This window comes from Muscardinus avellanarius, assembly GCF_963383645.1.
Source record: "Muscardinus avellanarius genome assembly, chromosome: 3".
Lineage (NCBI taxonomy): Eukaryota > Metazoa > Chordata > Mammalia > Rodentia > Gliridae > Muscardinus > Muscardinus avellanarius.
In genome coordinates this window covers 126133628-126149263 of record NC_137788.1, presented here as the reverse complement: position 1 = coordinate 126149263, position 15636 = coordinate 126133628, and the positions used below count along the sequence as shown (strand labels likewise).

Here is a 15636-nt window from a genome sequence, read left to right as displayed (position 1 = left end):
ATTGTAGCAGAGTGGGCACTCTGCCAAAGCTTTGAATCTTGAGAACATTTCAGTGTATTCCCTTTTTTTTAAGCCAAAATGCAATAAAAATGGACAAACTAGTTGCCAGAGGGCCTCTCTTCAGCTTTCTATCCCCTTTCCCTGACTGGAGGAAACTTGCTGGGTTTTGCCATAAGAAAGATACCTCTACTTGAGGAGATAGGAGGCCAACTCACTCTGAGTCATCACATCACAGGATCAAATCTGGAAGTTCCTCTAGTCCAACACTGTATCCCTAAGAATGAGGAGGCTGAGCCCCAGAGAAAGATGGTCACAGAGTTTCACACATGCCTGGCCAGTGTTGCTCATAACACGGGTAGTCATGGAAACCTCCTAATCCTAATCCTAAATGTACAGAGTATTTTTCTATGTGCTAGACACTGATTCTGTGGGCCCTTTGCTTGTATACCTTAAAATTACAAGGTAACCACAATTTTAAAGATGAATAAGAGAGAATGAAAATGCCATGTTGCCCAGTGTAGTAATGCACAACTATAATCCCAGTACTTGGGAGGCTGAGACAGAGGATCACAGGTTTGAGGCCAGTCTCAGCAGCTTAGACTCTATTTCAAAATTTAAAAAATAAAAAGACCTGGAGGTATAACTCAGAGGTACAATGTCTACGGCCTCAGTACCCCCTCCCCAAAAAAGAGAAAAGAAACAAAAAGAAGGTGCCAACTTTACATATCTAATGAGAAGCAGCTTCAACCTTGATCAGGCTCTAGAGTTTGCAGATTGACTCTCTACACTTTACGTTCAAGGTTGTACTCAACTGTCTTCTTCATTCACCTTTTCAACATTTTAAAATTTCACTTGTAATCATTTGAAGTAAATCTAGTATGAGAAGGTGAAGTGTGCTAGTGGGTTCAGTGCCCCCTCTTTATGTCCCTGGCACCTCCTCCTGCAATTTCTCAGCACGTGGCCCTGGGACCTCCAGCTGGATGCACCTGTGTATGAACGTGGGCTGTGCGTATCTGTTAACATGTGATATATGTGCATCGTGTGGGAGTGTAGCATACATGTGAGCATGGTGTGCGTGGCATGTTGCATATAGTGTGTGTGTTGTGCCTGGGTGGTGTGCGCATATGGTGTGATTTAAGACGGCAGCAGCGGCTGGCATCAGGAAGACTCTACTATTCCGAGTGCTGGCTGTGACAGTAAGATTTGCCTGTAGCAGCTGTTAGAAATCAGTGTGTTTCCATCCGATGTGAAATGTGCTGCTGTCACTTGTGAGATGGATTTCAAAACATTGCTGTCTTCAAGTACCAAGGAGTGTGAATGGTACACTTTTGCTGCCAATTAGAAGAAATCACTTATTCCAGTGATCACGTCACACTTACTCACTCAAAGTTACCTTAAGTGACAAGACACACATGGCCCAACACAGGATCGCTGGTTGGGGAAGGTGACGGGCAGTCATAGGAGTGTTTGTAAGCACAGGACGAGCCTTGGACTGCAGAGGCTGAAAGTGCAGGCACCTGGTTTGGGCATCTCTACATGGTGCCTAGGTTCTTGCCTCACCTCTGTCCCGATGCACATAAAATATGTTGCTTCAAGATAAGCACCCAGGATGTACATGTCCTTATGTGATATCCAAGTATGGGAAATGATGCTCAGACATTGGACTTCCTTAAAATAAACCTGGCAGACTTAGAGCTTGGCACAGAATGCTCTTTCTTCTCGTGTCTCACAACTACTTAACAGTCCAAGGATCCGCTGCTTTTTCTATATTTCCTTTTCCCACTAAAACGTAACTCCAAGTTCCTGCTGTTTCCCCAGGGGGATGGGCATAGAAGCAACTGTGCTGTCTTGTCTCTGGTTGCGCTTATATGTTATAATTAAGAATGGAAATGTTTTGGTCAGGTGTGGCACACATGTTAACCCAGTCCTTGGGAGGCTGAGTCTGGAGGATCGCAGATTCAAGGGCAGCCTCAGCAACTTAGCAAGACCCTGTTTGAAAACAAAAAATAAAAAATGGTGGGGGAGTAGCTAGCTCAAAAGTAAAATATCTCTGGGTTCAATCCAGAGAGGGGAGGAGGGAGGAAAAGAGGGAAGGAAGAAGGGTAGGAGGGAAAAGGAGAGAGGGAAAGGGAAAGAGAGAGAGAGGGAAAGGGAATGTGTTTTTTTAATCAGTAAGTTTAAAGAGCATGCAGAGAGGCAATGAGGAAAAAAACATTTCATGTCATTTGGTCATTCTCCCGCCCAGCTGAACTGTTGTCTTAGAAATTCATTATAAAAGAATTTTTAAAAATACCATGAAGATGCAATCTAGAACTCTACCTCCCGTGCATTCAAAAGCCACATCTGTCGTTTGAGTGTTCATGGCTATGTTCCAGAAATTAGAGGTAGAGAAACTTGTATAACTTGTCATCTAAAACTTGGTTGTACTAATCCTGCAAAAATCTTAAAATGAGTAATATGACAAAATCTAAACTTCTGCTTCTGGTAAGCCTAAATAGTTTGCTTGTGATTCGTAACCAAAAACAAACCATTCTCTGATCTCTCATCCGGAACTCCATGACCCGATTCATTGTAGGGAGACCTCTTTGAAATGGAAAACGCACGGAGGTGGTGTGGGGATACGGGCTGTGGGCTACCCCTCATAATCAGCCTCGCCCACTGAAATGATCTGTGGATGGAGCCAGTTTAAGTTTCGTGACTCCGTGTTTCCATGACTGGCTACGTTGTCTTCGTAGTCTTCTGCAGTTCCACAGAGAGAGATGGAAATGCATTTTCAAGGCTTAACGTTACAAGTGTTTTCCAGTCCTTCACCATGAATCCAAAGTTTATTTAGTTGGGGAATATTTCTGCAATGACATAATCTACTATTTAATGAGTGGTAACTGATATTCGAAAAATAACCAAAGCTGATGGAAAGAAACAATGGACTTTTTCCCCTGGTAAACTTTCATGACTTAACCTGGATTCTGGTTCTTTGACCCACTTCCGCACTTCTTACTTCATCGGGCTGGTTTTTTAGATGGCACAGATGAGAAGTCATGGAAATTGTGCAACTGGAATTAGCAATCAGTGGTTGGCTTTTCAGGCAGTAGACTTTGGCCTGCTAAGGGGTAAGGCAAACAGAATGTTTTAAATTATTTATTCATGGACTGATCATGCTTTATAGCAAGTATATAATGGGTCAAATTCATATAAAGCCACAGGACAAATAGATTTAAGCAAATAACCTAAGACCCATATCTGTGTCCATAGATTTTTCTGTGTTGGAACTTGGAATGGAATCACAGGATGTGTTCATTTCTATAACATCATATGTACCCATTATAAAAAAATATGAATGCTTTTAAATTGAAATACCAGGACTGTAAAATGAATATAGCTTACAGTATGCATGGACAGGTGTGAACTTTAAGAGAGTTGTAGAGCAGAGTGGTTATCTCTTGAGCTTAGGTGTGATAATTTTGGTGTAATTATGAAAAGTGAGATTGTGTCATGAAAGACAGTAAGAATAATTCTAATGTCTTTTTGGTTGAACAGAAACTAGATAAGATCTGCAGATTTGGTTTGGTTTTAAAGATACTCTTTTCTGTTATGAAGAAGAAAAAAAAAACAAACTGAATGATGACAGCAAAGAGCTGACCCCATTGCTCTCAACTGTGAGGAAAGGAAGGTTAACCTAAATGTGGTATAATTGTTCTTGCTAAATGGAAAAAAGGGATTGGTATCGCGAGTGAGGTTGATCACTAGAAAAGATTAGGTGCCGCTCTGGACGTCAGATGACATTTTGCATCCAGTATTGTCCAGAGTTATATAAGGGACACCTATTGTTGGAAAGGAAGTTATTAGGAATTTCCCTTGAGTCTAGTCTAACCAATTAGTAGAATAAAATGCATTCTTTCTCCTGCTGATATGAAATGACATTAAATCAACAGTGAGAAATTCAAGAGAAGAATTGTTGTTAGATATTCCTGATCCCAGGGTGCTAAAAGATCTTCAAGAACTACATATTAAAAAAAAAAACTGTTCTAGAATCTTAGAGGGACTGTATTCCAATTGAGAGTAACAGGCTGAATGTACAAGGCTTTGTCTTAGCCTTTGATTTCACATAATCACACAAATTATTGACAATAAATACATTCCATTGTTAAGAGATCGAGGTTAGATTTGGAGGATCAAAGGAGAACAGGATTTTCACTGCTGATCTTAGTAGCATCATTTTTTCTTGGGTGAGAGTTTATTCAGTTTATTGGCCCACGGGATGATTAAGTACTAGGATGCGTCGACTTCTGACCATTTGGTTGTGTGGTGGTAGAGGAGGATTCTGAGGATTGAATCCAGGGGTGCTCCGCCACTAAACTATATCCTCAGCCATTTTATTTTATTTTGAAACAGGGTCTCACTGAATTTCCCAAGCTGGCCTCAACCTTATAATCCTCCTGCATAGGCTTCCTGAGGAATTGGGATTGTAGGTGTGTGCCCAGCTATGTCAAGTTATTTTACTCAAGTTTTAGGTGACTACTAGGTAGTTATCAACCAAAGAGATAAGGAGTCACTTGCCTTAAATTTAGATATTTTTCACTCTACTATGTAATAGGTGAATTCTAGAGATAACTAAATCCAAAACCCAAAGCCATCTGCTCTTCCTCTATATGAAAATTCCTCTGTTTTGACAGAATTCCCCTGTCTAAAGGAATTTGGATTTGGCTTTTATTAAGGATGTGTATGCATCAGGAAATGCGAGTCGGTTTCTCAAGAAAGGTTAACCTAGTAGGGACGGGAACATTTTAGAAAAGATTAACATTCGGTTCCTATTGTCAGAATGACCTGCAAATTCACAGAAAGCCACATAAAAAGATAGGCTCAGCTTCCTTATTCTTCAGAGATTTCCTGCATATACAGCTCAGCTTTCTCTGAATTCATTCGGGACATTCTAGCCTACTGTTTTAACTCTTAGGTACCTAAGTCTCATATGTCAAACTGAAGGAAGATTGTCCAAGTTTTTCAGACTTTCAATTTTGCCTAATTTGAATTTGCAAATGCTTCATCTTCATGGTGTGAAGTGTGTGTGTGTGTGTGTGTGTGTGTGTGTGTGTGTGTGTGTGTTTGCCAGGTATTTACAACTAACATATAAAAAACGGGGTTTTCAGAGGGGCATGATGGCACATGTTTGTAACTCCAGTACGTGGGAGGCTGAGATAGGAGGATCGCAGGTTTACAGCCAACCTCAGCAACTTAGTGAGGACCTCTGCAATTTAGTGAGACCCTATTTCAAAATAAAATAATAAAATTGGGCCGAGGTTGTAGTTGGAGGGTACAATACCCCTGGATTCCATCCCCAGTACCACAAAAACAAAAAAAGAAAAGAAAAATGATGTTCTTTTTTTTTTAAAAGCTTCTAAGTGTTCAGTAGAAATCACAACCATGTAAAAGTTTTTAAAGAGTCTCAACAATAGATAAAGTAGGACTTTGAGAAAGGGGCACAGTAAGGTACAGAACTTTTTTAAAAAATAAATGCTATAATTTAACAGTATCAGTTGAGTTACATATCAATTTAATATTGAGGCTTGGAATGTCAGGGGTTAACATCTATGTTTATTGTGTTTAACGAGTGGAAATGTCCTTTCTATGATGCCTAGCAGGACAGTACAAGCCCTGGTTCAAAAGCTCAATAAAAGAGCGGAAGAGAATTGGAGGAAGGTGTGGGGAGGGGAAAGCAGGACTGAAGAAAAACAGTGCAAAGAAGGTTGCTTCCATACAAGGTTTCGCTGCCAATCTCACTAACATGTGGAAAGGAGGAAGGGGGCAGGTATACTATGGAGGGAAATCACTAAGCAATGTAGGCATGTAAGTTTGTATCACTTTAAATCTCACTATTATGCATACATCTGCACCAATAAATTTTTTAAAAAAGCTCAGTTCAGTGACTTCACCTATGACAGTTTCATGCAGAGGTAACTTCTCCCTCTAAAAGCTATTTTTTTCTCAAGTTGAGACTAAAATAGCAACAGCTGAACCCATCCGTCCTCTGGAAGCCATGCTGGAAATAAGCGATCTTTAAAAATATTAAATACATCTAGGTCTCAGATTATAGCCCTATGTAATTTTCCATTCTTGGTGGCCAAGCCTTCCTGTGGGTAGTGAGGGTATGGCGTCCTGGTTCTTGCCAAGGATGTTATACCAAGCTTCCTAAAGCTTCCCATTTATATAGGGTTTTCATCTTCAAAGAGATTGCAAAGCATTCATTTGCCACCACCTGCCTGGGAGGTAAGAGTTATTTCCATTTTATAGGTGGACGGAGGGAGGTGTAACTGACTGACTCCCGGGGCCATCTGGGAAGCCCGGTGTCAGAGCGAGACTAGGAAGGTCCCACCCCCAGCTAAACCATCCCTAGCTCTTTCTCTGTGGTGTCACCTCCTCCAGAAAGCTCCACATCGCTGGTGAGGGATCACATAATCCAGAACAGGAAAGAGTCACCAAGTCTCTTTTTTTTTCTGTGTCTGCTTCTACAATTAAACCCTGGGAAATCTAGACACAGAAGCCATTTAACCCTCCTGAGACTCAGTGTTCACATCTGTCAAATGGTGATAATGATCCCTATCAGCCTTTCGCAGTCCTGCCGTGAGCACGAAAATCAAAACAATCTAATGAGGTCAGAACGTTCAAAGTAGCAGGCATTATTGTTGCCAGGAATGGCTATGAGACTACTTACCAAAGGGGTAGGGCTTTCCTTGTTAGAATTGAATTGTTTGGGTGACATGCAACGGAGATGAAATATTGTCGTGAAAGAATCCAAAATCAAGGGAAGAAAAGACAATGCTGGGGGGTGGTGGAGCTGGCAATATATTATATTTAGTGTCCACTTAGCACACAAAATGGCAAAACAAGTCCACTATAGTTTGTATCGTATGCAGCTGGACCTTAGAACATGCCTGGCCCAGGAGCATGAAAATGCAGTATTCCAAGCTCAGGTCCAGGAGGATGGTCTGCCCCCTTGGACCACGGGAATAGTGTACACGTATGTTTGAATCACTTAAAATGACACTGTTCTGCGACCCTCGTGGTGGGTCAAGCCTACCACAGTAGCAGTGAGGACATGGAGAGACCTCTCACCCACTAACGCGCAATACCTTCAGAAGGGAGGGTACCACCTCTGGAACAATGGTTTGCAAAAAAGAAGCCCATCTGAGCAGACAAATCAGAAGAAGCCTTCTGACTCCAGGCCATTCAGCCATTCTCTGCAAATTTCACAGCCAAGGCCATTTCAGTACCACCTTTGCCCACTCAGAGTACTTGTGCTCCTTGGCCTAGGTCTCAACCTGCACAACCATCTTTGGAAACCCTAAAGCAGAGGGGCCACAAAACTAGGCAGGAGCTCCCAACGTCTCTCCTGGGTGCAAGGCAAAGCAGCCGCAGTTCAGCAGCCTTGACATGCAGGCCAGGATGCCATGCAGGCAGCTGCAGAAGCCTTTAATACCCCAGCAGTTCTAAACTGGGGATAAAATAAAGTGACTAATCCATAAAGGACTCAAGCCACTTTACTGAAAATAAAATAAAATGCCTTTGGGTTTTTTCTTTTTAATCTTTATTGGTTTTTCTGCTTACAAAAGTAATACAATGCCAGTTGTAAAAAAAAAAATCAACACTAGAGAAATATGTAATAGAGCAAGTGAAAAGTCTCCCATATTCGCAGCCCTCCAGGAAAAACTAACACCAACATATATGTGTAAAATATAGTTTATTTTTTCCAAGCCCTAGTTCTAGAAGGCTTTTGCAAGACACACAAAATTGGTTGACACTCATTAGGTGACAGACTCACAGTGTGCCCAGGGTTTGGCTACCGGCCATTTCTTGGCAAACCAGCAGTAACCCCTCCCCATTCAGTCCAATTCAAGAAAGTCTGTGATGTGCAGATAAGCTAGAGGAGAAAATCATTACTGGAGTCATCTTGGGTCCATACAGTGTGTTGGTTTATTTTTATATGAACCAATAAAAAACTTATTTTCTTTTACTATTATTAGTGACAAATTCCTTGTGACATATCCACGGCTGATTTCAGCAAACACTGTGTTGCCAAACAGTTAAGTGCCAGTGTGGTGCGAGTGGCTGCGGTAGCTGGTGTGGACTGCCCGCCACGGTATTTGGAGGATAAGCGGCTTTCTCTATCCTCACTTCGGAAAGAGCTTAAAGTCTGGAGAAAAGAATTTCATTTTGCTATAAGACAGGATTTCTTATCAACAACAACAATAATAATAACTGCTATTTGCTGAATGCCAACTGTTTCTAAGGACTGTGTGGTACACACATGAGCGAATACTTATGTAGAGTGATCATAAACATCCTTGAGATGCTGTCATGTAAAAATGCATCAGTGAATCTTCTTGTATAAAACTGAGGCTTAGAGGGGCAGAGTAAATTGTGCAGTCCCATGAAGTGTTAAGCTTTCCTATCAATCACTTAAAGGTCAAACATTCTATCCAGAAGTTTTCAAAACTGGGAAGGCCCAAAATGTTATTGGTTACTTTCAGTTATCAAAGAAACAGATAAATCCCCAAAATTCAGGATCTTGACATCAGGTCCTGAATAATGTTGTAAGTTTAACTAAATGAGTGTCTTTTGATCCTCAAATAAAGATTGTGTACCAAGAGCAATATGATCTTTGTCAGTGGAACAGCTTAGCTAGCAGGGCACTGTGGTAAGGAACTTCTAAAGAACTTTTAAACTTCTGAGTTAAGTGAAAAGAGACAATGAAGCCAAATCTCAGCTTTACCACATCCGAGCTGTTGGACTGTGACAGGCTAGTCAGCCTCTTTGAGCTTGAGTTTTCTCATTTAAAAAATATAGGTGATAATAATAAAGATGACGACGATGATGATAGTAAAAGCAATGCCTAGCTCACAGGCCTGTTGGAGGAGTAAGATAATATCTGACACATTCTAAATACAAATATATGTTAGGTCTATCATTGGTGATTATAAATTCATTAGATTATTATCAAAAGAACACTACTTACCTACAGAAAGAAGCAATGGGTGCTTCTCTTTTTTATTTTTTTATTTTTTAAATTTCTTTTTAAAAATTTTTTATTGGTGCATTATATTCATACATCATATTGGGGTAAAAAACTTATGTAGACATACATGTACACATCACCTATTTAGCCCCTACACAATTCCCACCCCATTCCCTCCGCATCCCTCCTTCCCTTGCTTGGCTTAGTGGTTGACTTCGATATGTTTAAGCACTTTTGTGTTTTAGAGAATTTCCTTCTTCCCCCCTCCCATCCCCTCATTTACGTTGTCTTGTTTGCTCCCCTATAGGATCTCCTTTTTCATCTAGAGTTCCTCCTATGACCCATTTCTCCTTAGCTTTCACATATTAGGGAAATCATCCGATTTCTTATTTTTTGTGACTGACTAATCTCTCTTAGAATAAAGTCCTCCAGTTCCATCCATTTCCCTGAAAATGATGTAATTGAGTTTTTTTTTTTAATGGCTGAGTAAATTTCATTTTGTACATATCCCACAGTTTTGTAAGCCATTCATCTGTTGATGGACATCTTGGCTGGTTCCACAGTTTGGCTATGGTGAATTGTGCAGCTATGAACATAGATACACATGCATTAGTTGGGTAGTTTGGTTTACTTTCTTTTGGGTAGATACCCAGAAGTGGTATTGCTGGATCAAATGGTAGATTTGTTCCCATTATTCTGAGGATTCTCCATACTGTTTTCCAAAGTGGTTGCACTAATTTGCAATCCAACCAACAATGTTTTAGAGTTCTCACTTCTCTACATCTCACCAGCATTTGTTGTTTGTGTTTTGAATGATTGCCATTCTAGTTGGAGTTAGGTGAAATCTCAGAGTAGTTTTGATTTGCGTCTCTCTGATTGTCAATGATGTTGAGCATTTTTTTATGCATTTATTGGCCATTTGAATTTCTTCTTTCATGAATTTCTATTTAGTTCACTTGTCCATTTTTTGATTGGATGCTTTGTTTTCTTAGTGTTGAGTTTCTTGAGTTCTCTGTATATTCTAGATATCAGACCTCTATCGGTAGTGTAGGTGGCAAAAATCTTCTCCCATTCTGTTGGCTCTCGATTGAGGTTCTTGACAGTTTCCTTTGCTGAACAGAAGCTCTTCAGTTTCATGCAATCCCACGTACTGATTCGCCTTTTAATTTGTTGTGCCTTTGGGGTCTTGTTGAGAAAGTTTTTATCTGTGTCTATGTGTTGCAGTGTTGGACCTATGCCCTCTTCAAGGAGCTTCAAGGTCTCTGGTTTGAGTCTTTGATCCAGCTTGAATTGACTCTTGTGCAGGGTGAGAAAGTGGGATTAATTTCCAGTTTTCTGCATAGGGTTAACCAGTTTTGCCAACACCATTTGTTGAAGAGGCTATCTTTTTTCCAGTGTGTGTTTTGGGCCCCTTTGTCAAAAATCAATTGGCTGAAAGTGTGTGGACTTGTTTCTGGGTCTTCTATTCTACTCCATTGCTCTATGTATCTGTTTTTGTGCCAGTACCATGCTGTTTTTATTATAATGGCTTTGTAGTATAGTTTAAAGTCAGGGTGCTTCTCTTTTACGTGTGTGTGTGTGTGTCTGTGTGTGTGTGTTACTAAGGATGGAACCCAGGGGCATTCTACCTCTAAGCTATACCCTCAGCCCTATTTTCTATTCTTTATTTTGAAGCAAGGTCTCACTAAGTTGCAGAGGGCCTCACTAAGTAGCTGAGGCTCTCTGCGAACCGTGATCCTCCTGACTCAGCCTCCCAAGTACTGGGATTACAAGTATGTGGCTCCATGCCTGGCTTCTTTTACAACTTTTAATTTTTGAAGAAATGGGTGTTGTGCTTCTTTGAACCATCTCCCAAGATAGGCCTGAGGAATAAATGAGATATTAAGAAAATCAGTGCTCATGTCCTTACCCTTTTATGTTAAAAATAAAAAAAAGAAACTTTTTATATCAATAAATGCTAAATGGCCGCCCAGCCCAGGACCATGATGCTAATTAGCATGCTTGCATTCCAAGGTTCCAGGTGCCACTATTGTCAGCTCCAGAAATTTGCCTTTGCAGGTGTGGAGAGCCTGCTTGAAATACTTAGGGTATGTTAAAGAGCAAATTATTTAGACAATAGAGCTGCAAATGTGGGCAAATTAGAATTTTTCATAGCAAGATTGTTCATTGTGAAGCCAGTTCATGATGATATGGATGAATCTTCCTGCAGATATTTCACTACACAGTAAAACTCTTTACTGAATAGAATTATGTGCACTAACTTAATCAGTACACTTGTGTGGAGGTTAACAGTGGTGTCTGACACCACTTCTGATCCCTTGAAATGCCGAGGATGGATTCATGTGTACACTGTGTGTGTGTAGATATGGAGGGGGGGGGCTAAATTTCTAATTTGTGTTGAAGGAACATTATTTTGAAAGGCACAACACTGCCTGGTTGAAAGTGGAAAAGCTGGAGGGATGGAAAGTGAAAGAATTTTTTTCTTTTCCCTTCTTATTGGATTGGAAACTCAAATTTATGGAACTAAACTGCCTTTTGAAAAAAAATTTCATAATTCTATACATTGATTCTGTATTGAGTAAATAAGAAGATGGGGAGGGCTTTAATGCATTGCATACTAAAGGGAGAGGTAAGTGTCCTGCTCCAATCTGCACGTGTTTTCTTTCCAGGAACATCAACACATGTGATCAGATCACCTGCAGAGGGTTTGCTTGGGAGCAGGTAGATTTTAGTTATTTCCTAAAGCTCTTTTCCAACCTAAATTGTCTTCTGAGATAAGAGCCACACAAGGGCTATGCTAGTACATCAGTTTGATCTGACCAGCCAGAATAACTGAACCTTGAGCTTTAGAAACCTTCCCATCCTTTTTCCATGAGATTCCTAGGGAGGCGTGTTTCAGTTCTGATTCTTTAGCCAACATTGGAAGAAGCACAGACACAGTGGGGACAAATGTCCAAGAAAATGTCCCTCCTCTTAAACACACAAATCAGTCTGCAGTGCGTGCATGCATTCTAAGCTTCGAGGCCTCCTTACATCTTGTGGAATCTGCCTAAGTGTGGGTATCTGGCGATCTCAAAGACCCTGGGAACACAGCAAGGCTGAAGACTAAGAGTATAGGAGCCTGCCTCAGCCCAACACTGGCATCAGACTCTGGGGCTGTCCGACAAACTGTCCCCTCCCTTCCTGCAGCCAGACTGTGAGCCATTCCAGGTGGCAGTGCTGGGGCCAGGAGGGTACCCCCAGGCCACATCATCATGAGCAGACCACCATTGCAACTTCCCTATCTATAATCCGCAGCAGTACCAGAGCCACTAATATAGGAGTATTGGTTGCTGCCTTAAACATCATCATTTCACTCCTGATTGGCAATCTGTGAGAGACCAGATGTAGTAAACAGCAACATATCACTTTCAGTTTGATCCAGTTACACTTTTCCTCAGCACTCCTCATCTGGCCTGCCCAGGGCCTTCATATTCTTGTAAAGAACTAGTAGATATGCTTGGTGTCCCCGTTATTGTTATTAACATGGAAAGAAGCTTGTTCTTGAAAGGGCCAAGCTAAAGGCTAGGGTTGCTCGCATCACCTCGGGTAGTAATGATGCTGATTTAAACTGTAGGGCCTAAAGAGTTCTGCTTATCTCTAATTTCTGTGTCTATGGCTTGAGGCGAAACAGAAGCAGCTCTGCACCGGTCTTCTTTATTTCACGTATAAATTCTGTTTAATAGGGTGGTCCAGGTACTTTGTGTTGCCTAATTATTCTATTTCTTACGGGCCAGGGTGGAGGAGGCTAGTTCTCATTATAGGCTTCTTAATTCAGGTGGGAAAATCCAAGCAATAACTCTCAGCTGATATCATCTTTCAGTCCTTACTACCTTACTTGGCTTTACTGAGTCTGAAAGATGTTGGGCGTAACGCTCTAGGGCTGCAGACAGTCCTTGGCACAAACCTTTATTTTGATTATATTAAAAATATGAGAAAGGTTCATTAAATATGAAGCATCACTATATTTCCTATTTCTTAAAGAATTCTTTTCAAAATCAAATGAGGCACTTACATGGGGAAGCAGACGTGGACATAGCAGTTTTTGTTCAATGCAACCTTTAACTTATTAAATTGGATAACTCAGAATATAAATATGAGTAAAATTATTAGGGTATTAGAAACCTCCAGAGTATGGATGATACACTGGATGTGAGATTTTGGGAAATCTCTAAATCCGAACAAGCAAAACTCGGATGCCAGTGTTAAAAAAAAAGCGATTGATAGGATGAGGACACTGCTAGGATAGCTTAACCTTCCTGAAATCCACATGTGCTTCCACTAGTCTCCATGGAAGGGAGTGAGCAGGACTTTCCTCAGCACTCCTCCTCTGGCCTGGCCAGCACCTTCATATTCTCGTAAAGGACTAAGTAGATATTCCTTGGTTTCCCCCAAGGAATACTGAGGCGAAGTCTGGTAGCTTCGTGTGCATTCTGAGTATCAAATTCAACATCGCATCACATCCAAAGTAACCAGCTGTGTAAATTGTCCCAGGCAATGAGGTGGCAGTAGAAGAGGGCTGTGTGTGTGTGTGTATGTGTGTGTGTGTGTGTGTGTGTGTGTGTGTGTTCCTTACACCGTATGGCGTACTCTCTGGACAGAGTCATTGCTTTGTAAGGCGTGGAGCAAGAGAAGCTGTATAGAAACGAAACTGACTTTGACTGGACACTTGTAATTGTGTTTGTGTGTGCAGCTTAGTAGATAATCTGACATATTATCTAGTACCGAAAACTATGGAAAATAAATTTGGCTTGATGGAGCATTCCGGGTAAACCGGTAACCATTACCGTGATGTCTGTACAGCTCAGTTTTGATCTTTAATTTACATGTAAATTCTATATAATAGGTGATCTAAGCACACTCTTTGGCTTACCTAGTCTAGTCTTTTAGTTACTTTATAAGTTCTTAATCATGCTCTATCTAACTCCACTCAAGATATGTGTTTGCTTAAAAATGTATTGTGTTATGTTTGAGACCTTTCATGTGATATCTGTTCATTACCTGGTTAGTTTTCTAGCATGAGGCATCTTTGAATAATCATTTGTATAGAAACATTTGTACACTGTACCAGGAAATCAATTTCCAACATAAAAAACTCAGAAGCAACATAACCTATTTGTCAAGAGTCACCGTTATCAATGCTGAATAGGATATTGGGATATATTCAGATAGGATATTAACTTTATGGTTTAGACTTTTTGTACACAAATGAACTAATTCTTAACACATGGCACCTACATTAATTTTTCTTTAAAAAGATGAGTAAGGAATTCTTAACTTACCATCATATGTAACTTATTAATATTTTGAATTGAATCATTTTCCTAATGAGACCTGACTTTTTGGAGTATATTTTTCTCCATCAGTCGAGCTACAGTGCTCAGCCAAGACAGATTTATGACCTTTTAAAAATAATGATGGAAAATGAGATCGGAGGAAACATTTTAGTCTCTGCTTTGCTCTGAGGCCTAAACTGCGAACTCCCCAGTTCTTGGAGGCTTTGAAATGCTGATTCCAGCCTTCTTGTGGGTTCTTAAACACCTTCTCAAATGACCCATTTTAATAACCCGAAAGCTATTATATAACGAGCAGCCATAATTTAGTCCAGGGCTCTAGGGGGACCCTCACAGTTCAGCAATGAATAGTTAATGCAGTATAATGTTTAGCAGGTTATTAGTTTTCACTATACAAATGCTGATCAGGGAACGCTTTTATAAGGTGTTTAAAAGAAAATGTAATTAACTGGTTGTGTGCTTCTGTTGCAGCTCAAATTGAAATTATTCCATGCAAGATCTGTGGAGACAAATCATCAGGAATCCATTACGGTGTCATTACATGTGAAGGCTGCAAGGTAAGCCTTTTAAGTTGTTGTTGTTTCTATTATTGTATCTTTGTGATTTCTATTTTTTACATCCACCGTGTCTAAAAATTCAGCTCCTTGGAATTTTCAGTGATGGAAAATGACAGGACAGAATAAATATTTTGGTTTAAAATTATAATTAAGGAAGTTAAACTTTTACTCCTTTCGAAATATCAGAAGGCTGGAGAAAGGTATTTGGAAGGCGTTTGTTTTTGTTTGTTTGTTTGTTTGTTTGTTGTTTTGCTTCCAATCCCAGAGTTGATTGAACCAATGAGCTATCTCTTTGGCTATGCTTTTATTTTTTTAAAAGAGAAACATCCAGCCTTCTATGCTGTCCCTGTTATAAGGTTTATGAAAAAGTATTTCCAGTAAGTTTAATTGGAATGTGATGGAGTCTTATTGTTGGCACACAGATGTTAACACATCTGGCCAAATTATGGATGGGAATTATGGATTGGGAAGAACTGAGCTCCGGCCTGGCATCATGATTTTTCCACATTGTTGTGGACATGTCTTTTTTTTTTCCTCTTTTTTCTTTTTTCTTTTTTTATTTTTATTATTATTATGATTATTATTATGATGATGATTATTATTATTATTTTAGTATTAGGGATTGAACCCAGGGGCACTCTACCTCTTAGCTACACCCCCAGCACTATTTTATTTTTAATTTTGAACCAGGGTTTTGTTTAGTTCCTGAGGGTCTTACTAAGTTCCTGAGGCCGTC

The 15636-nt window shown here is 40.2% G+C and overlaps 1 protein-coding gene across 2 annotated transcripts in view; it reads left to right on the top strand.

Moving 5' to 3' along the window:
• The window catches only part of RORA (RAR related orphan receptor A), a gene marked incomplete at both ends in the record, with an annotated part of 742740 nt that overhangs the window by 690697 nt on the left and 36407 nt on the right, over positions 1-15636 (top strand). For both annotated transcript variants that reach the window (XM_080692443.1, XM_080692442.1), the window contains one exon: positions 14815-14900. In XM_080692443.1, coding sequence (XP_080548569.1) covers positions 14815-14900 — 86 coding nt within the window. The remainder of the gene's footprint in view (positions 1-14814; positions 14901-15636) is intronic.